The sequence below is a fragment of the Panthera tigris genome, chromosome A2 (genome assembly GCF_018350195.1).
Source record: "Panthera tigris isolate Pti1 chromosome A2, P.tigris_Pti1_mat1.1, whole genome shotgun sequence".
Lineage (NCBI taxonomy): Eukaryota > Metazoa > Chordata > Mammalia > Carnivora > Felidae > Panthera > Panthera tigris.
This window is the reverse complement of record NC_056661.1, coordinates 13,660,874-13,681,131: the sequence shown is the minus strand read 5'-3', so window position 1 is coordinate 13,681,131 and position 20,258 is coordinate 13,660,874. Positions and strand designations below refer to the sequence as shown.

Here is a 20,258-nt window from a genome sequence, read left to right as displayed (position 1 = left end):
ATCTAAACGTCCACTGACTGAAGAGTGGCTTAATAAATCGGCTCATCCACACAAGGGAATACTATGCAGCCATCTACAAGGCACATGGTGGACCGAGAGGGAAACGGAGAATCCACCAAGACCCGTGCCGCGTGCCCACGAGTGAAACCGACGAAGGGACGTCTCAAGAACATACACATCACATAACCCCAGCCGCATAAAAGCAAAACAAAATAGGACAAAAGCCTAAACTGGAGCACCGAGCGTTCACGTCCCCTCGATCCCTGAACAACATGGCTTTGAACTGCAAGGGTCCCCTTACACAAGGGCTTTTTTTTTTCCAGTAAGTCCAGTGCTGTAAATGCATTTTCTTTTCCTTATGGTTTTCTTTTGTGGTTGTTGGTTGTTTTCATTTTAATTCCGGTTAGTTAACATACAGTGTGATACTAGTTTTAGGCGTACGATATAGTGATTCAACAGTTGCAGACAACCCCTGGTGCTCGTCATGACAAGTGCCCTCGCTGCTCCCCATCACCGACCTCACCCACCCCCACCCCTCCCCTCTGGGCACCACTGGTGTGTTCTCTGTAGTTAAGAGTCTGTTTCTCGGTTTGCCTCTCTCTCTCTCTCTGTTCTTTTCCCCTTTGCTCATTTGTTTCTTAAACTCCACATATGAGTGCAATCACATGGGATTTGTCTTTCCCTGACTGGTTTATTTTGCTGAGCATTATACTCTCTAGCTCCATCCGTGGAGTTGCAAAGGGCAAGATTTCATTCTTTTATGGCTGAATAATATCCCACTGTGTGTGTGTGTGTGTGTGTGTGTGTGTGTGTGTGTGTGTATCATATCTTCTTTCTCCACTCATCAATCAGTGGACACTTGGGCCAGCTCCCATTTCCTTATGATTTTTAAAAAAAAAAAATTTAACATTTACTTATTTTTGAGAGACAGAAAGAGGCAGAGCACGACCGGGGGAGGGGGAGAGAGAGAGATACAGAATCGGAAGCAGGCTCCAGGCTCTGAGCTGTTTGTTAGCACAGAGCCCGACGCGGGGCTCGAACTCACGAACTGCAAGACCGTGACCTGAGTTGAAGTTGGATGCTCAACCGACTGAGCCACCCAGGTGCCCCTGATTTTTTTTTTAATGTAAGCTCTATACCCAACGTGGGGGCCTAATCCCACTACCCCGAGATCAAGAGTCACACGGTCTACTGACTGAGCCAGCCTGGAGCCCCTCCTTATGAATTTCTTAATAACATTTTCTTTTCTCTAACTTACTTTATTGTAAGAATACAGCACACACGCACACACACACACACACACACACACACATAACATACAAAATGTGTGTTAATCAACTGTTTATGTTATCAGTAAGGCTTCTGGTCAACAGTGATCTAACAGTAGTAAAGTTTGGCAGGGGTGAGGGGTGTCAAATGTTATCCAAATTTTGTATGCAGGGGGGTGATCAGCAGCCCTACCCCCATGTTGTTCAAGGGTTAACCATCTACGGAAAGGTGTCGGTGCATAGGAAGTTTTACAATTTAAGTCTCAGCTTTAACAGAGGGATCGCTAGGGAGAAGGAGAGAGGGCAAGAGAATTTTTCCCAGTGGGAACACATGAGAATATAGTCTGGAATTATCTGTGCCTTTTGGAAGTAGTTTTAAAAACAGAAATGATGGGGGCGTCTGGGTGGCTCAGGCAGTTAAGCGTCTGACTCTTGGTTTTGGCTCGGATCATGATCTCAAGCAAGGTTCGTGAGTTCGAGCCCCGCATCGGGCTCTGCGCTGACAGCGTGGAGCCTGCTCTGGATTCTCTGTGTCCCTCTCTTTCTGCCCCTCCCCCGCTCGCTCTCTATCTCTCTCTCAAAATAAATAAATCGATAAACATTAAAAAAAATAAAAAACAGAACGATGGTGAATTCGGTTACTCCATTCAGTCTACTGAATCTGCCACCTGCTGCCTTTGGGCTGGAGAAGTGTACAGAGTGTTGAGACATGGAGACACCTGGTGCTGAGAGGGCATTGAACAGAGGGGGCCTAACTTGGTCCAGGAGATCGCAGAGGCCACCTCCCCCCCCAAGGAGGCAACGTGCTGGAGCTAAAACCTGAAAGACACCTTATCAGAGGGAGGTGAGATCTGCACATGAGGACAGAGGCCATATCATGTGCAAAGGCCCTGAGGCTAGAGTGAGCGTGCTGTGTTTGAGGAACTGGAGGAGGCTGGCTTGTGTGGCTGGCATGCAGCGGGGGACAGAAGAACGAAGGCAGATGAGAGTGGAGCGGTGGGCAGGGGCCAGACCACACAGAACCTATGGATGGTGGTGGAGACAGCTTGGATTTTATTCTAGGTGCCGCGAGAGCTGCAGGAGGGATTAAGCAAGGAAGGGAACACCATCAGACTTAAATTTATAAAAGAGCTTGTAAGAGGCTGAAGAGTTTCTTCCCAGACTGTATGTTCACCCAGAACCTCATACGGATATAGGGGTTTTGCAGATATAATTAGCTAATATGAAATCATACTGGCCTCAGGTAGGTCCTATATCCCATGACTGATGTGCTCATGAAAAGGTCATGTAAATACACACCCAGGGAAGAAGGCCGTGTGGAGACGGAGGCAAAGATCGGGGTGATGTGGCCACAAGCCAAGGAACCCCAAGGGTTACCTGCAGACCAAAAACCGGGAGAGAGGCAGGGAACAGATTCCCCTTCAGGGCCTCCAGAAGGAGCAAACGTTGCCAACACCTTGATTTTGGACTTCTAGCCTCCAGAACTGGGAGACGATACATTTTTGTTGTCCTCAGCTACCAAGGTGATGGTTTTTGTTACAACAGCCCCAGAAAACACAAACAGAAACCAACCGCTTGGAGGAAGAGGACCCTCAGGGCCGGGGCAGAGGTGGAGGGAGGGACACCAGGGAGGCGGCCGGGGCAGCAGCATCCAGGCGGCAGATGCTAGCACCCAGAGCAGGGGAGAGGTGGGCAGATCCACACATAATGAGTCCTAGAAGCAGAATCCGTGGCACCTGTTATGTGCACGTACTTAGCTCTGAGCCTCGTGAACGGTGAGTGCTCAGCCCACTGAGGCCAAAGTCAACGCACTTGGCTTGTTCAACGCCAGCCTGGGCCGGTGGAGGAGGGAAACCACTGCTCGCAATCACCCCAAGGTGCCCTACCTGCCGGCATCTTGGGAGATGGTCACTGACACATCCAGGCCCAGCGTGGTGACCCTCTTACACACAGCATCCATGTCGATGATGGAGTCAATGCTTTCGGGCCCGTCCTCCACGCAGCACTGGGAGCCGGGGCAGAAGCGGCAGTTGTCCAGCCCTTTGTAGCCCTTGTTATGCCCGCACTTCTCCAGTGTGACCGCGGTCGCCATGCCCGACACCCCCACATGCACCACGAGCTGCAGACAGATGGGCAGGGCCATGAGACTGGGGGTCCCCCCACCCCAGGTGCAGGAGAGGACAGCATCCTCTCGGGGCTCTGCCTGGAGTTACGTTGTTTCTGGCCTCTTGCTGCTGGAATAGACCACACAGTCGGCCCCACACAAAGGTATAGGCCAAGCGAAACACGCAAGGCGGTGAAACGTGCAAGGGTGTTCATTGCAACTGTGTTAATACAATCAAATACCGGAAGCAACCTCCTTAGCCGCTAGGAGGGGGTTGGCCGGATACGATACGGAGTTAACGTGCCAAGAGCAGTTCTATACAGAATGACCTTCAAGACATATTGCCAAATGCAAAAGACATGGTGTAACTTTCAGGAATCGAGGCTAAGGAGGTAATAACCTGTCAGTGATCACGTCAGTGTTTTGCATAAAAATGAGAAAAAAGTATGAAAGCACCAGAATAATAATAGGAGGGCAGTCATGTCAATTACTAAAATCTACCCAGCCGTTAACGTGATATAAGGGGGGATTTTTAATGACCTACATAATAAAATGCTCACAACAAAATATTTATAACAAGCAGGACACCAGATTAAGTACAGATGAATTTCAACTGTTACTTATTATTTGTGTATATGCTTACACCCAGAGAGGGCACTGTAAGAAAATATATAAACATTTCTTTTTTTAATTTTTTAACTTTTAAAATGTTTATTCCTGAAAGAGAGAGAGAAAGGGCATGAGCAGGGGAGGGGCAGAGAGAGAGGGAGAGACATAGGATCTGAAGCAGGCTCCGGGCTCCGAGCTGTCAGCACAGAGCCCGACGCGGGGCTCGAACCCACGAACCGCGAGATCATGACCTGAGCCCACTTAAAATATGGGCTGATGATGGTGAGCTCGAGCCCTGCTTCAGGTAAAACAGAAGACTTGCTTCAGGTGAGTCTCACTTCTCGGTCTCTCTCCAACCCCCTCCCGTCTCCTTCTCTCTGCCCTCTCACTTGTGCCCCCCCTCAAAAAGTAAAATAATAAAATAAAATAAAAATAAAATATAGGCTGATGCACAGCTGTCCCATACGGCAGCCAGGGGCCACACGTGGCTAGTGAGCACAAAATGTGGCTCCTACAAATTTGAGATGTTTAATCGGTGCAGAACACACACCAGATTTCGGAGACTGGGCACAAACAAGAATGTAAAATGCCTCATTAATAACTTTTAGTTGGGGCTCCTGGGTGGCTCAGTCCGTTAAGCGTCTGACTTCTGCACAGGTCATGATCTCACAGCTTGTGAGTTCGAGCCCCGCGTCGGGCTCTGTGCTGATGGCAGGGAGCCTGGAGCTCGCTTCGGATTCTGTGTCTCCCATTCTCTCTCTGCCCCTCCCCCCCTCATGTTCTGTCTTTCAAAAATGAATAAATAAACAAAAAAATTTAATTAAAAAAAATTATAACTTTCTAAAAGTTGATTACAGGTTGAGAGGATAATATTTTAGACACATGGGGTTACGTTGAAGAAATGATTAAAGTTAATTTCACCTATTTGTTTTTATATCTTGTTTTAAATTTTTTAAAATGTTTTTCTTTATTTTTGAGACACAGAGAGACAGAGCACGAGCAGGGGAGGGGCAGAGAGAGAGGGAGACACAGAATCCGAAGCAGGCTCCAGGCTCTGAGCTGTCAGCCCAGAGCCCGACGCGGGGCTCGAACTCATGGACCGCGAGATCGTGACCTGAGCCGAAGTCGGTCACTCAACTGACTGAGCCACCCAGGTGCCCCTGTTCTTATACCTTTTAAGTGTGGCTAGTAGAAGATGTAAAGTGTCCAGCAGAAGGGAGTGATGATGTCTAATGGGCCATAATGCTGGAGAATCTAACTCTTTGGAGTCACAAGTTTAGTTGATTCACTACCGAACGCCCCACATCTGGCACTGTCCTATCTGGAGTTCCATAAATTGAATATTGGTGAATGTGAAAACAAAGCAGCAGCTGTTGTATAAGGAGCTCCAAGGTGATACCCCCGCATGCAAAAAAAAAAAAAAAAGAAAAAAAAAGAAAAAAAAAAGCCCTGTCCTAATTGCCTGGAAATCACGACTGTGACCTCATTTGGAAAAAGGGTCTTTATCGATGCAAGTGAGTAAAGGATCTCTTGACGAGATCTTCCTGGATTATCTGGGCCGCAAATCCAATGACAAATGTCCGTAAAAGAGACACAGGAAGAAAAGCCAGAGACAGAGAGGAGGAGAAGCCCATGTGACCACAGAGAGAGAAGCTGGAAGAGACCCCAAATGACCCTCCCCCGAGAGAGAGTATAGCTGCTGAGGCCTTGACTTTGGATTTCTGTGCCTCCAGAAATGCGAGACTACATTTCTGTGGTTCGAAGTTTGCGGCCAATTCTTCAAGCGGCCGCGGGCACCCAATCCACGCAGGTTGTTGAAACAGCACATGCGTGTGCATACTAACATACATGCACATGCGTGTGTGCAGATACGTGTGTGAGTAATAAAATGGCAAAAATGGCAATAATCATGGTGCCAGTTAACTAGGCAGGGGTGATTCTCTACGGTCGGAAAAATTTTTCAAAACGTGTTCATGCTTTAGGGTATTTTTATTTGTTTAACTAGAAAAAGGCAGGACTGCACAGAAAAAGCAGAAGAGGGATGCCTGGGGGGCTCAGTCGGTGAAGCGTCCGACTTCGGCTCAGGTCACGATCTCACGGTCCGCGAGTTCGAGCCCCGCGTCGGGCTCTGTGCTGACCGCTCGGAGCCTGGAGCCCGCTTCAGATACTGTGTCTCCCTCTCTGTCTGCCCCTTCCCCGCTCACGCTCTGTCTCTCTCTCAAAGATAAACATTTAAAAAAAATTTTTTAAAGAAAAAGCAGAAGAAAATGTCCATCGACAGAACCTTTGGTCATGTCTCACTAAGCCTCCAGGTCCCCCTCTCACAAGGGACAAATTCCACTTGAGACTCGACAGGAGGGCTCATTAGGAAGGAAGTTTCCACTCGACGGCCCTGGAAAATCTGCAACTGGCAGGCTAGTGTGGGAAGCTGGGTGGGGCGCCCACGGGCGACCAGTTACCTCACTTATCGGAGACACCACCGAGGTAACTTCCCAGGCAACTTCCACTCCTGACCCCTTGGAGTCACATGTGTCTGTGGTGGGAGAGTGTGGCTCCTTCTTGTCTGGCCCCCATTACACCACATCACAGCTCCCTCCCATACTCATTGTCCCCTTGTGGAACCCCCTTTCAAGAGGTTCGGAGAGAGGTGAGACCACCCACTGGCCACCAGAGGAGGCATGTGACCAGGCGTCACGAATCAGAGCACTCCTCCCTCCAACCCCCAGCCATAGTGATTGGCTCAGGGACTGGCAGGGGACCCCGGTGGCCAGTGAGAATCAGCCATGGACTCTGGGCAATTATCAAAAGGAAAGATGTTTTCTTTCCGCTGAGGGGCTGAGTCAGTAGGGTGTCGGCCAGCAGCCACCTATCTTTGCCAAAGCAAAAGCAAGGCACAAAGCAAAGCTGAAGGGCCAAGAGGGATGGCTGATAACACTGGGCAAGTGCCTGGATCAAGCTATACCTGAAGCTTACAAGCGTTTGTGCTTAAGCTGAGTTAAGGTGTGCTTTGACCGTCACCTATAACTAAATGGGTCGTGAGTGACACAACTCCAGAGGGACGGAGCCAGGCTCTGTGGGTTCGCAGATGTTTGCACTCCTCCCTCGCATCCACGGGTAACCCGGGAAAGTGTGGCCCTTTGGGGGACAAGGCCATGGCATCGGCCAGGTGATCGAAGCAGGAACAAAGCCACACAAATCATCCACGTGCGGGGTGCCCACCTGCAGGTCCTGATGAGGAAGCACCTGCCTTCGCCCCACTCACCTGTGGGCTGTGCTTCTCCCACAGGGCAGGGATGAGCCTCTGGACCGTCTTGTACTCGACTGGAATCTCATACACATGTAGGTCCACGCTGTCGCCAAGCCCTAGCTTCTCCAGCTCCTGGAAGGGAGACGAGAGGGAGTGTTGCGGCATTAGGTGAGGGCTGCAGGGTTAATGCGTTCCCAGGGGATAAACTGACCCGTCCTCAGAAAGCAGGTGGGGCTCCAGACTCAGTGTGCAGAGTGGAAGGGAAGGTGCGCGCGCTGGCCCAGCCCCAGAGCTCCTCCCTCGCTCCCCTCCCCGCTCCCTCTTCTCGAACTCTCTCTGCATTTCCATGGGCAGCAGCGTAACGCTGCGGGCCTTTGAAGCTGGGCGCCCGGGTTTGAACCCTGTGTGATCTTGGGCAACTCTCTGAGCCTGTTTCCTCATCCATAAAATGGGGGTAAAAAAGTAGTTTTTTCACAAGGTAGCTGTAAGAATTAAACGAACGCATACACGTTAATAGTTCCCAGAAATGCTCGGCACATCGTATGTGCTCAGATAATGTCGGCTCCCATTACGACTATTGTCTTTGTTATTTGTTATTATACTTTCCCCTTCATTATACCTGATGAGAATTATTTATAGACTTGACGCAGGCCACACATAGCAGGATCTCAGTTCACGTTCACAGGTGGACCCAACTCCTCAGGGACCCTCTAACAATCTTGAGCATGAGGTGGCTTAAAAACATCATGAGGGGCGCCCGGGGGGCCTAGTCGGTTAAGCGTCCAACTCTTGATTTCGACTCAGGTCACGATCTCACGTTGCTGGGTTCGAGCCCCGCATGGGGCTCTGGGCTGACAGCGCAGAGCCTGGAGCCTGCTTCCGATTCTGTCTCCCCCTCTCCGCCCCTCCGCTGCTCGTGCTCTCTTTCTCTCTCAAAGAGCAAAGAAACATTTAAAAAAGTTTTTTTTAACTGATACTCTGAATAATGAATAATGACCACTGCAGGATCGTTTCCTATCATTCTCAGATCGCGTGCAGTGGTTGGAAAACGCTGCCACTGGTGGATGTGGGGTCCCAGACAGACAAAGCCTTTTTTGCATGCACTTGGCTTCGCCGAATTAATTCATTGCGGGCGAGTTCTTGCATCCCCTGACGCGGCTTCAGGGCTACTTTATCTGGTTGCCTTGACCTTGCTATCCACGCCGTCCCAACTCCACGCTCATTTGACCGCAGTTGCCGGAGAAGGCAGGTCCCTTCTCACCGACAGAGAATTCCCAACTGCCCCCCCCCCCAAGAGAATGCGTCAAGGTCACCTGGAGACAATGACACCAAGGGGGTGGGGGGCATGGTGTACGTGTATGGGAAATCTCATTTAAGTTTATTTTATTCATTTTGAGAGAGAGAGAGAGAGAGAGAGAGAGAGAGAATCCAAAGCAGGCTTTGGATAGTGTGGAGCAGGACACGGGGCTCAAACTCACAAACCGTGAGATCAGGACCTGAGCTGAAATCAAGAGTCGGACGCTTAACTGACTGAGCCACTTGGGTGCCCCAAATCATTGGGTCTTCTTTTTTTATTTCTTTTTTTTTTTTTTTTTTAATTTTGAGACAGAGAGAGAGCGCGCATGCGCGTGCGCAAGTGGGGGAGGGGCAGAGAGGATCCGGGCCGCTGATCACTCACTGCCCAACGCGGGACTCAAACTCCCAAATGGTGAGATCATGACCTGAGCCAAAGTTGGACACTCAACTGACTGAGCCACCCAAGCGCCCCCCCCCTATGTGGGGGGGAGTCTTAAACTCCAGCACAGGGGACTGAGACCCCATCCCTGTCACCAAGCCCAGTGATCAGAAAGAACCTCCCCACCCCCCACCCCCCGAAGAAGTCCCAGGGCCAGACAGAGGGCAGATCTGCTCGCTCAACACCGGTGCACAGGTGGAGCGCAGGCCGCTGCTGGGGCAGGTGGTTGCGAGGTGAGGGGGTGACATTTTGGGTGAAATCCATTTCAAAACATTTCACATATCCTTAAGAGAAACTTGGCAGCATATTTCATTTCTCTTATTATAATTTTTTTCTCTCGGTCATTAGCATTTTTACTCTCACGTTCCCTTTTCATCTAAGCCTCAACTTCCCCGACTGTGAAATGGGATCAGGGAGACATTCTCTAAAGGGTGTGGGGATTTGGAGACGAAGCAGGCATGGAGCTCGCCAGCGAATTGTCACGCCGTCACACACCCCCCCCCCCCCGCCCCCAGAAGGCTTTACGTCGTGAGCTCTGTTTCCATTCCCACAATTTCATAAACACTCACCCGCCTGCTACGTGCCACACACCCGGGGGGATTGTTTTGAATGGCCACACAAACACGGACAGACGATCCTTTGGCTTGAGCATTTTTCATAGTAAAATGAACGCTCCCAACGATCACTATCGGTAGGGCTCTCTCATATTATTCCCAGATCTCACTCGGGGGGTTGAAAAGGCTACCCCGGTGGATGTCAGAGAGTCCCATGGGTGGGATTTATGGGATACGCCAGGTTTTGTTGGGCAGTTTGGAGACTCAAACCCCATGGTCTCCCACCCTACGCCGCCCCAACGGCTTGCCTCCCAAGGCGAAATCTAAAATCACATCACACCCTTCCCCTGCTCACTCTGCTGCGTTTCCCGCCACACCCAGAATAAAAATCCTAACTCCTGCCATCATCCATGAGGCCCATAAGCCGGACGCTGCCAATTTCCTTGCCCTTCTCTCCCTTCTCCCTTCACCCCCAACCCTCCCCACCCCCATTTGGCTAACTTCACTCCAGCCATGTGGCCTCCCACATACCAGACTCACTCCTGCCTCAGGGCCTTTGCACTGGCTGTTCTCACTACATGGAACATTCTTCCCCTTACTTTCCCCTCAGTCAACTCTCTCCGTAGCCTTCATGTCTCAGCCTCCTGACAAGCACTTGACAGTTTTACAAGCACCCCTTTACACACTCCCTCAGCCCCGCAGAATGGTGTCCTTTCTATAGCACAGGGCACGCACAAGCTAGGTGCTTGCGAGTACTGGCTGAGCAACTGAGCAGCTCCAGCACAGACCGAAACAAATATAGACCTAAGCGCCTCACTTTCCTCAACTACAAATAGAGGTTTGGACTAGCTGCTAGCTGGGACCCTGTCTTTTCTTTCCATCCTTTCCTACATTGAAAAGCAGCTCCTGGGGGGGGGGGGCCGCCTGGGGGGCTCAGTTGGTTAAGCATCCAACCCTTGATTTCGGCTCAGGTCATGACCTCACAGTTCGTGGGATCCAGGCTCCACGTCGGGCTCTGCGCTGACCGTGCAGAGCCTGCTTGGGATTCTCTCTCCCTCTCTCTCTGCCCCTCCCCTGCTTGCGAGCTCTCTCTCTCAAAATAAATAAATAAATACACTTAAAAAAAAAAAAAAAAAGTAGCTCCTGGGACACCTGACTGGCTCAGTTGGAAGAACATGCAACCCTTGATCTTGGGGTCATGAGTTCAAGTCCCAGGTTGGGTGCAGAGATGACTTACATAAGTAAAACTTTGAAAATAAGTAACTGAAAGTACCTCCTCAAGAGGAGAGGTAGAGACGGGCCCGAGCACCCGTCAGTGGATAAAAGGATGAAGAAACAAAATGTGGTCTAGCCATACAGTGGAATATTATTCAGCCACGAAAAGGAACAGAGCCCTGACCCGCGCTTCAGTGTGGATGGCCACGAAAGCGCATGAGGACTGAAAGAAGCCAGACACAAAAGATCACACGGTATATGATTTCTGTCTAAGAAATGTCCAGAAGAGCCAAATCCATAGGCACAGAAAGTAAATTAGTGGCAGTCAGGGGCTGGAGAAGGGCGGATGGGGAGTGGCTGCTGATGGGGACAGGATTGCCTTTAGGGGGATGGGAATGTTCTGGAACCAGAGACAGGTGGGGGGTGTACAACATTGTGAACATAGTAAACGCCACTGAACTGTTCATTTTAAAACGGTTAATTTTATGTTATGTAAGTTTCATCTACATAAACAAAAAGAGAAAAAAAGTGGCTCTTGAAGGCATGGATGGTGGAGGGTAGGAGTCAGGGGCACAGCCTCCAGAGCCGGAGGCTCTGGCCACGTTTGCTCCTTCTTCCTACCACTTACTGGCTGAGAGACCTTCGGTAAGTCATTCACCCTCTCTGTGCCTCAGTTTTCTCATCTGTAAATGGGATTAACAAGAGCACCCATGTCATAGGGAGGAAAAATACAACAACACACACATAAGGCAGAGTCTAAAAACTGCTCAAAAGATGTTAACTTAAATTGCATTTTAAAACATGTATGTGCTTCCTTTAAAAAAAAAAAAAAAAGCGCCATTTCTTCCTGGCTAAAACGGAGCCTCCACAATCAGATTCCCCGCCGCTCCCCCCAATCTGGAACAACTGGAAACAAATAGACAAAATGTGTAAAATAACACTTTTCAGACATTGAGGCATCAAAGCTGGGGTTCTAGAAAAGGTAAGAAGGCTACAGTTTGCAGAGCAGAGTCCCAGAAAGAAGATAGCTGGGGGGGCGGGGGGGGGAGGGGAAGGGAGAGACTGATCAATGCAGACATCTTTTGAGAGTTTGAGAACTTAATGGGCATATAGGTGTGCCAAGACCAGGGACTGAGCCTCGAAAGGAGCAGAGGGTGTGAATCAGCCAGAGTGGAAAAACTTCATAAGGAAGTAGAGAAAAATTAGCCCCAGCATAAAGACTATTCTGGTCCTGCCTAAAAAGAAAAAACAAAAACAAAACAAACAAACAAACAAAAAAACAAAAAACAAAAAACTTAACAGCAAAGCTGGAAAGGATCAAACTGTTTCCAGCAACTTATAAATAAACGTTAATAAATAAACGTTAAAAAATAAAAATAAAAGATAAGTTTATTTATTTATTTTTGAGACAGAGACAGAGCATGAGCAGGGAAGGGGCAGAGAGAGAGGGAGACACAGAATCCGAAGCAGGCTCCAGGCTCCGAGCTGTCAGCACAGAGCCCGACGCGGGGCTCGAACTCACGGACCTCGAGATCATGACCTGAGCCGAAGTCGGACGCTCAACCGGCTGAGCCACCCAGGCGCCCCAAAGAGCAATTTTTTAAAAATCCATACAGATCAAGTTTGACGACCGAAATCAAAACCTGCTTTTCTGATCTCTGACTCAGCACATCCTAGAGGCAGGGGAAAAATTTGAGAATTTATAAATGAATCTTCCCCTAGTCCCTACGAAGAGACCCACTGAGCTCTTTTTTTCCTCTGAAAAACAAATTCAACAACACCGAAATCACAGACAATAAAACAAAAACCGAGAAATTCGGTTTGATAAGAATGGAAAACTTTTGTGCACCAAAGAACACAATCAACAGAGTGAAACGACAGCCCATGGAATGAGGGGAAACATTTGCAATCACGTATCTGACAAGGAATCAAAATCTTGAAGATACAAAGAATGCCTACAACTCAATAACAAGAAGAACAACAGAATTAACAACCCAGTTTTAAAATAGGCGAAGGCCGGGGGCACCTGCCTCAGTCGGTTGAGCATCCGACTCTTGATTTGGGCTCAGGTCATATGATCCCAGGGGCGTGGGCTCAAGCCCCATGTCGGGCTCTGCGCTGAGCGCGGAGACTGCTTAAGATTCTCTCTCTCCCTCTGCCCCTCTCCCCAGCTTGAGCACCCTCTCTAAATTTTTTTTTTTTTAATTTAAAATAGGCAAAGGATATGTATAGACATTTCTCCAAAGAAGCTATACGAATTGCCAATGAGTACATGAAAAGATGTGCAACATTATCAGTCGTCGGGGCAATGCAAATCAAAATCCCAACAAGGGATCCCCTCACACCTGTCAGAATGGCTAATATCAAATATCAAAACGACAAGAAATAACAAGGGTTGAGGAGGACGTGGAGAAGTTGGAGCCCTTGTGCACTGCCGGTAAGAATGTAAAATGGTGCAGGGTTGCCTGGCTGGCTCAGTCGGTGGCGCACGTGACTCTTGACCTCGAGGTTGTGAGTTCAAGCCCCACCTTGAGTGGAGAGATTACTTAAAAATAAAGTCTTTGAAAAAAACAAAAACAAAAACAAAAAAAAAACGAAAGTGAAATGGTGCAGCTGCTGTGGGAAAGTTTGTGGTTCCTCAAAAAGTTAAACACAGGATTACCATACGATCCAGCAACTCCCCTTCTAGGTCTCTATACAAAATATTGAAAGCGGGGTCCTGAATGTACCATTTATACACCTATGTTCATAACAGCATTATACACCAAAGCCAAAGGTGGAAATAACCGATATGTCCATCAACTAATGAATGGATTAACAAAATTTGGGCTAGCCATACGATATAAAATAATATTCAGCCTTAAAAAGGAAGGAGGGGTGCCTGGGTGGCTCAGTCGGTTAAGCCTCTGCTTCTGTCTCAGGTCATGATCTCACAGTTCGGGAGTTCGTGCCCCAGATCGGGCTCTGTCTCTTCCTTTGATGTTCTCCCTTGATTTTCTCCTTGATTTCTTCCTTGATTTTCTCACCGTTTTAAAAGGACAAAGAAAAAGCAGGAAGACCAAGGCAGGAAGCCATGGTCTGTATTAACTGTCTTCCCTTTGGCTAGTTTCCCCCCCCCCACCCCGCCCCCAGGGCGCAGGCACTAAAGGCTTCTGCGATCACGTCCACATCAGGCTGGGGGTGGGGGTGGGGGTGGCGCTGGTAACAGGAGGTAACATAGCTGCTCTTCGGCTCTTGTCCCTGAGTCAGGAATCTGAGCGCTCTGTTCCCCATGCCCCGGACTCTCCCCCTTGGAGATTCAGCCTTTGGCTCCTTGCCACCCGTACTTCTTCACTTGTTGAAAGCTGGGAACTATCCCGATTCCAATTTAAAACCCTGCAGAACTTTCTGGAATTCCTCTCTCTGCCTTTTCTCCCCATCGCGATGGGGAATCTAAAATCTACGGGTGCCTGGGGCGCCTGGGTGGCTCAGTCGGTTGAGTGTCTGACTTCGGCTCAGGTCACGATCTCACAGCTCTGTGGGTTCGAGCTCCACATTGGGCTCTGTGCTGATGGCTTGGAGCCTGCTTCGGATTCTGTGTCTCCCTCTCTCTCTGTCCCTAACCCACTTGCATTCTGTCTCTGTCTCTCTCAAAAATAAATAAACGTTAAAATTTTTTTTTTTTTTTTTAAATCTACACGTGCCTGGGTGACTCGGTCGGTTAAGTGTCTGACTTCAGCTCAGCTCATGATCTCACGGTCCGTGAGTTCGAGCCCTGCCTCAGGCTCTGTGCTGACAGCTCAGAGCCTGGAGCCCGCTTCGGATTCTGGGTCTCCCTCTGTCTCTGCCCTTCCGCCACCCGTGCGTGCTCGCTCTCTTTCTCTCTCTTAAAAATATATAAACATTCAAAAAAAATTTTAAATAAAAAGAAATGGGTGCACGTAAGGGTGGGTGTGTGAGCCGATGCATCGTTGCTTCCCCCCCTGCCCACTGACAGCTCACAAGTAACGACACCCCAGCAGTACTGAGCACACCCAGCCCCCAGCTCCTGGTTTTTAAATGTTATTATTGAGGACAGAAATGAAGGCTTTTTGTTGAAATGGCTGATTCCAAGGCCGGAGCAGGGAAAGTACATGGGCGAACCTGGAGTTCCCACATGACCCATCAGTCCCCCTCCCAGGTCTATGTATACCTAGGAGAAACGAAATTAACAAAATTAACAAATCAACAAAATTTGGGCTAGCCATACAATATAAAATAATATTCAGCCTTAAAAAGGAAGGAGGGGTGCCTGGGTGGCTCAGTCGGTTAAGCATCTGCCTCTGTCTCAGGTCATGATCTCACAGTTCGGGAGTTCGTGCCCCGCATCGGGCTCTGTCTCTTCCTTTGATGTTCTCCCTTGATTTTCTGAGCACTAGAAACGAAACAAAAACCTACGTCCTCACAAAAACTTGTATGTGAATGTCCATAGCAGCATGATTCACGACAACTAGAAGGTGGAAAAAACCCAAATAGCTATCAACTATTGAATGGCTAGTCAAACACAGTATGCCCACACAATGGAATATTATTCAGCCATAAAAAGGAATGAAGTGCGGACACACTACAACAGGGAAGGACTGTGAAGACGCGACACTGAGGGGCACCTGGGTGGCTCAGCCAGCTGGGCGTTTGGCTCTTGATTTCAGCTCAGGTCATGATCTCACGGTTTGTGGGTTCAAGCCCCGTGTCAGGCTCCTTGCTGACAGTGTGGAGCCTGCTTGGGATTCTCTCTCTCTCCCTCTCTCTCTGCTCCTCCCCCACTCTCTCTCTTTCAAAATAAATAAATAAAAATTTTTAAAAATGCTTTAAAAAATACAAAATAAGTTAAACGGGATGGTGAGTGAAAGAAGCCAGACATAAAAGGCCACATGATGTATGACCCCACATAAAATGTCCAGAACAGATAAATCCATAGAGACGGAGAGTAAATTAGTAGTTATCAGGCACTAGGAAAAAGGAAGAATGGGAGAGTGATGGCTAATGGCATGGGGTTTCTTTCTGGGGTGATGAAAAAGTTCTGGAATTAGATAGTGGTGATGGTTGTACCAGGATGAACTTTAGGGCACGTAATTGTATTTCAGTAAGATTATATCTTGTTTTTTTTTATTATTTTTTATTTTTTTTAAGTTTATTTATTTTTGACAGAGACAGAGTGTGAGCATGAGCTGGCGAGGTGCAGAGAGAGAGAGAGAGGGAGACACAGAATCCGAAGCAGGCTCCAGGCTCCAAGCTGTCAGCACAGAGCCCGACGCGGGGCTCGAACTCACGAACCGTGAGATCATGACCTGGGCCGAAGTCAGACGCTTAACCGACTGAGCCACGCAGGCACCCAATCTTGATTTTTTTTTAAAAAAAGGACACGAAGCACTTGACATCCAACACTCAGGTAGAAATCAGAAAAGAAAATAGAAAGAGATGCCCGGTGAAATGCAATGAAGGATCCTGGATGGGATCCTGGTACAGAAAAAGGACATTAGTGGGAAAACTCATGAAACCGGAATAAAGTCCAGAGTTTACTAACAGTGGTGGACCAGGGTTGGTTTCTTCATTTCGAGAAATGTAGTAGTTATTTAAGATGTTCACACTAGGGGAAATCAAGCGAGGCATGTGCAGGAACCCTTTGTATTATCTGTGCAATCTTTCTGAATTCGTCAGTTAGGTTCTAAAATTATTCTGAAATAGCTCATTTGCAAAAATTGACTCTGGAACCAAAAAACCAACCAAACAAAAAACAACAAAAAGCGACGTGCTCAGAGAATGATGGGGACACACAAAAAGGACACAGGAGCCAGCCTGAAGGGAATGCCACGAGCCAAATCTGAGACAATCTGAACATCGACAATTTGAACATCAAAATAAAGACTGAGAGTGAGCCATGGTCATATCTTGAGGGCAGTTAAGTCCACGTGGATACAAATAAACTCCTAAAAGCAGGAGGCCAAAAAAAAGTGTCAAAGGAGGGGCGCCCGGGTGGCTCAGTCGGCTAAGCGTCCGACTTCGGCTCAGGTCATGATCTCCCAGTTCGTGAGTTCGAGCCCCACGTCCGGCTCTGGGCTGATGGCTCGGAGCCTGGAGCCTGCTTCAGATTCTATGTCTCCCTCTCTCTCTCTGCTCCTCCCCTGCTCACGCTCGGTCTCTCTCTCCTTCAAAAATAAATAAAAACATTTAAAAAAAAATAAAAATAAAAAAAATAAAAACTGATTCAGGCAACACTCACCAGGGGATGCTAAAAGGAAGTCTAAACAAGTATTTATACACTACAAAGTATCTCACGACAGGGTACTGTTTAATTACAAAGGGCAAGATCATAATGTCATAGGAGAGAAGTCCACCAGATCTCATCTTTAGCAACCGATCAAGGTCAACAACACCAGTCACAAGACACTTCAAACTCTGGTGACTCCCAATACAATGCACCAAGAAGGACACAACATCGCTTCTGAGGACCTCCTGCCAAAACCTGCAGCCTCCGTGTGATCAAGAGGAAACGTCAAACAAACCCCACCGAAGGACGCTCTCCAAAGAACTGAGCGGCTCTCAGCAAGTGTCCTGACGTGAGACACAAAGAAAGACCGAGGAACTTTCCAGATGACAGGGGATTAAAGAGGTAGAACAACTGAACGCAATGTATGATGGGGAATTTTCTTCTGCTGTGAAGGATATGAATGAGGAGGCTGGCAAACTCTGAATAAGGGCTGTAAGTTGTAGCATTGCATCTATGTTAAAGGAGTCTGACTTTAATCATTGTGCTGAGGTTGTGTTTTAGGAAATGCACGGTGAATTAGTTAGGGGTCAAGGGGGTGTCATGTCTGCAATTGACGTCTAAATGACTCAGGGCAGGGGCGCGCCTGGGTGGCTCAATCCATTAAGCGTCCAACTTCGGCTCAGGTCGTGATCTCATGGTTTCTGAGTTCGAGCCCCACGTCGGGCTCTGCGCTGACGGTGTGAGTCTGTCTGTGATCCCCTCTCCCTCTCTCTGCCCCTCCCCTACTTGTTCTCTCTCTCTCTCTCTCTCTCTCTCTCTCTCTCTCTGTCTGCCCCTCCTGGGATTCTCTCTCTGCCCTCGCTCACTTGCCCCCTCCCCCCAAAAAATCACCTTTACTTGTTTGGTTCCAGTTGGGGAGCTGTCCACAGGCCAGGCCACCCACAAGCCCAGACACGTGTACTTGGGGAAACCACCTCTGTGGGCGGGGGGACAAAGGATGCTAACTCTATTGGTGACCAACCCGAGAAACCTTCTCTGGGGCACCATAACCCTCCTGGTGGCCACCATGACATGTGATGTGCCAAGGCTGGATGCCTGGCTCGGAACAGCAGGCCCTCCCTACGGATCCTCTCTGCCCGGCAGGACGGGCACTCTGTTCTGAGCAGTGTCACTTGCCTAGATCAACTCAAGGGCTGTCTCCACTGGGTGATGTTTCTTGAGCATTAGTGGGATGGCCACATGCCCACATCGGTTCTCGGTGGTGGGGAATGAGGTGGCCTCACCAAGGAGCCATGGAATGACTCACTGCCTTTTTTTTCAATTTTTGCTTTTTTAAGGAGGCTCCATGCCCCACGTGGGGCTCGAACTCACAACCCTGAGATCAAGAGTCACATGCCCCACTGACCAAGCCAGCCAGGTGCCCTGGGAGTAGCCTTCTTGTCCTGATCTTTGCTCCTCCTGTGCTCTGGGTCATCACCTAGCCCCCGCCCCCTCATCTGGGGGGCAAAAAAAATCTAAACTAAGAAAGCTGCCACCGAAAATATACCACCACCTCCACCCACCCCTCCACAGTGCCCCTGCCGTTTCATTCTTTGGGAGCAAACCCTGAAGCCCCTCAATGCCAAGGTCAGTGGGAGGAGGGGGTGAGTCGGGAAAAGAGCCGGTCGCCCTCCTGCCACCAACTCAGGCTAAGCAAAAGCAGCCGGCCCGCGGGGGACACAGAGACTGGGCCATCTTGTTCAGTCACAGTCTGAGGCTAGCCAAAAACTCATGCAAGGTGACTGAGGTCAGGACGGCAGCTGCCTTGGGGGGGGGGGGCAGGGCGGAGGGTGCTGGGGAAGCGATGCGGGGCAGGAGGGAACATTCCAGGTTGCTGGAAATGGGTCACTATGTTGACCGAAATATCCCTGACAAGGGTATAAATACTCTTCACTGAAGTGTTAGGGGCGCTAAAGATCTGTAGTGTCGCTTTATGCAAGTTATTCCCCAATTTTAAACAAGGCAGTGGCGGGGGAAGGAGCGGCTATATAAGGCTCATCCGAAGTGATCAGAAGCGGGTGGCCTGTAATCTAGCTGAATTCTTTGCCTCGGGAGGCTTTCTGTCCCAGCAGGGCTGGACAGTCCTCCTGGGGGAGGAGGGGAGCGGCAAGCATACCCCAAGTCCCACGACACCGCGGTGAGCGTGGCTGCTGAGCACACACCCGTGAAACGAACAGGGCTCCCGCGCCCCAGACGGCGCATTGTCTAGACCCCAGTCCACCTGACAAGACCCCGCCGCGAGGCCGCATCTGACCGATTCCCTTGACCCCACGACAAAGACCCCCTTTGTTCCCTGGTTAATATCCTTAGCAGGTCTGTCTAGACTCACTGTGGCAGTAATTGTCCTGTGATGTCACCAGGACCTGTGACCCAGCTCCTCCTCGTGGCGCTTGGGCAGGGAACACTCCAGACGGCCCCAAGCCAAGGGGGTCCCGGCCCTTGACACCCACCTGAGCCTCCTAGGAAGAGAGATCTGCAGCCAGTGTCCCACACCCGCCACCCTAGACCCAGGGGGAGACAGGAGACTCCAAAGATTAAGCCCCTTCTGTGAGAGGTGCTGAGGGGCAGCGCCACCCTGGGGAAAGATGAAAAGGGGGTGCCCTCCGTCCCCAGCACTCCCACCTCCCCATTGTGGCTTGTGGGAAACAGTTCACTCTCCACTAGAGCACACGTTCACCCAAGGCATGAAGAAGGAAGGTCAGATGAGACAGACGGACAGAGGAGGTGGGGGGAACAGGGGCGAGAAGAGAGTGAAAGACAGAGACAGAGACAGATGTACAGAGAGAAAGATGGAGCCATAAGGGGAAAGAGGGAGAGACCAGAGGGAGTCTGAGAGACACAGAGACAGATAAAGAGAAGGTGAGAGAGACAGAGAGAGAGAGAGAGAGAGAGAGACAAGAGAAGTTAGCTGGTCCCTGGGAGAGGAGGGGTTGTTTCTACAGATGACAGCTTGGGCTTCTGAAAAGTCAGTAGGGACCGGAAGTTAACTGCTGCTCAGCCCGGGGAACAAAATTCCCATCTTCAGCTTGAGGGGACTGACTCAGAACTCAGGTCTGGATCACAGCAAGAACATGCCGAGGCACATTTTCTTGAGGGATGGATTCCACCCACCCAACGGGACACCCTTTGCACGGGCAAATCCGTGTTACCCAGGTCAACTAAAACACACCAAGGGGAGCTCCCAGCCACCCCACAGAAGGAACCCGCAGACACTGTGCTGTGCAGAAGGTACCAGACCCAAGTGCAACTGCATTGATGCCG

The 20,258-nt window shown here is 49.5% G+C and overlaps 1 protein-coding gene across 3 annotated transcripts in view; it reads right to left on the bottom strand.

Annotated features, from left to right (window-relative positions):
* The window catches only part of PGPEP1 (pyroglutamyl-peptidase I), a 29,576-nt gene that overhangs the window by 5,576 nt on the left and 3,742 nt on the right, over positions 1-20,258 (bottom strand). The window contains exons 1-3 of one of the 3 annotated variants that reach the window (XM_042978620.1): positions 19,327-19,782; positions 7,244-7,360; positions 3,155-3,387 (exon numbers count right to left, since the gene is read on the bottom strand). In XM_042978620.1, coding sequence (XP_042834554.1) covers positions 3,155-3,360 — 206 coding nt within the window. In that variant the 5' untranslated portion in view covers positions 3,361-3,387; positions 7,244-7,360; positions 19,327-19,782. Of the gene's footprint in view, positions 1-3,154; positions 3,388-7,200; positions 7,361-19,326; positions 19,783-20,258 lie in introns of those variants that run through there. The other 2 variants (XM_042978619.1, XM_042978621.1) reach the window with 2 other exon arrangements.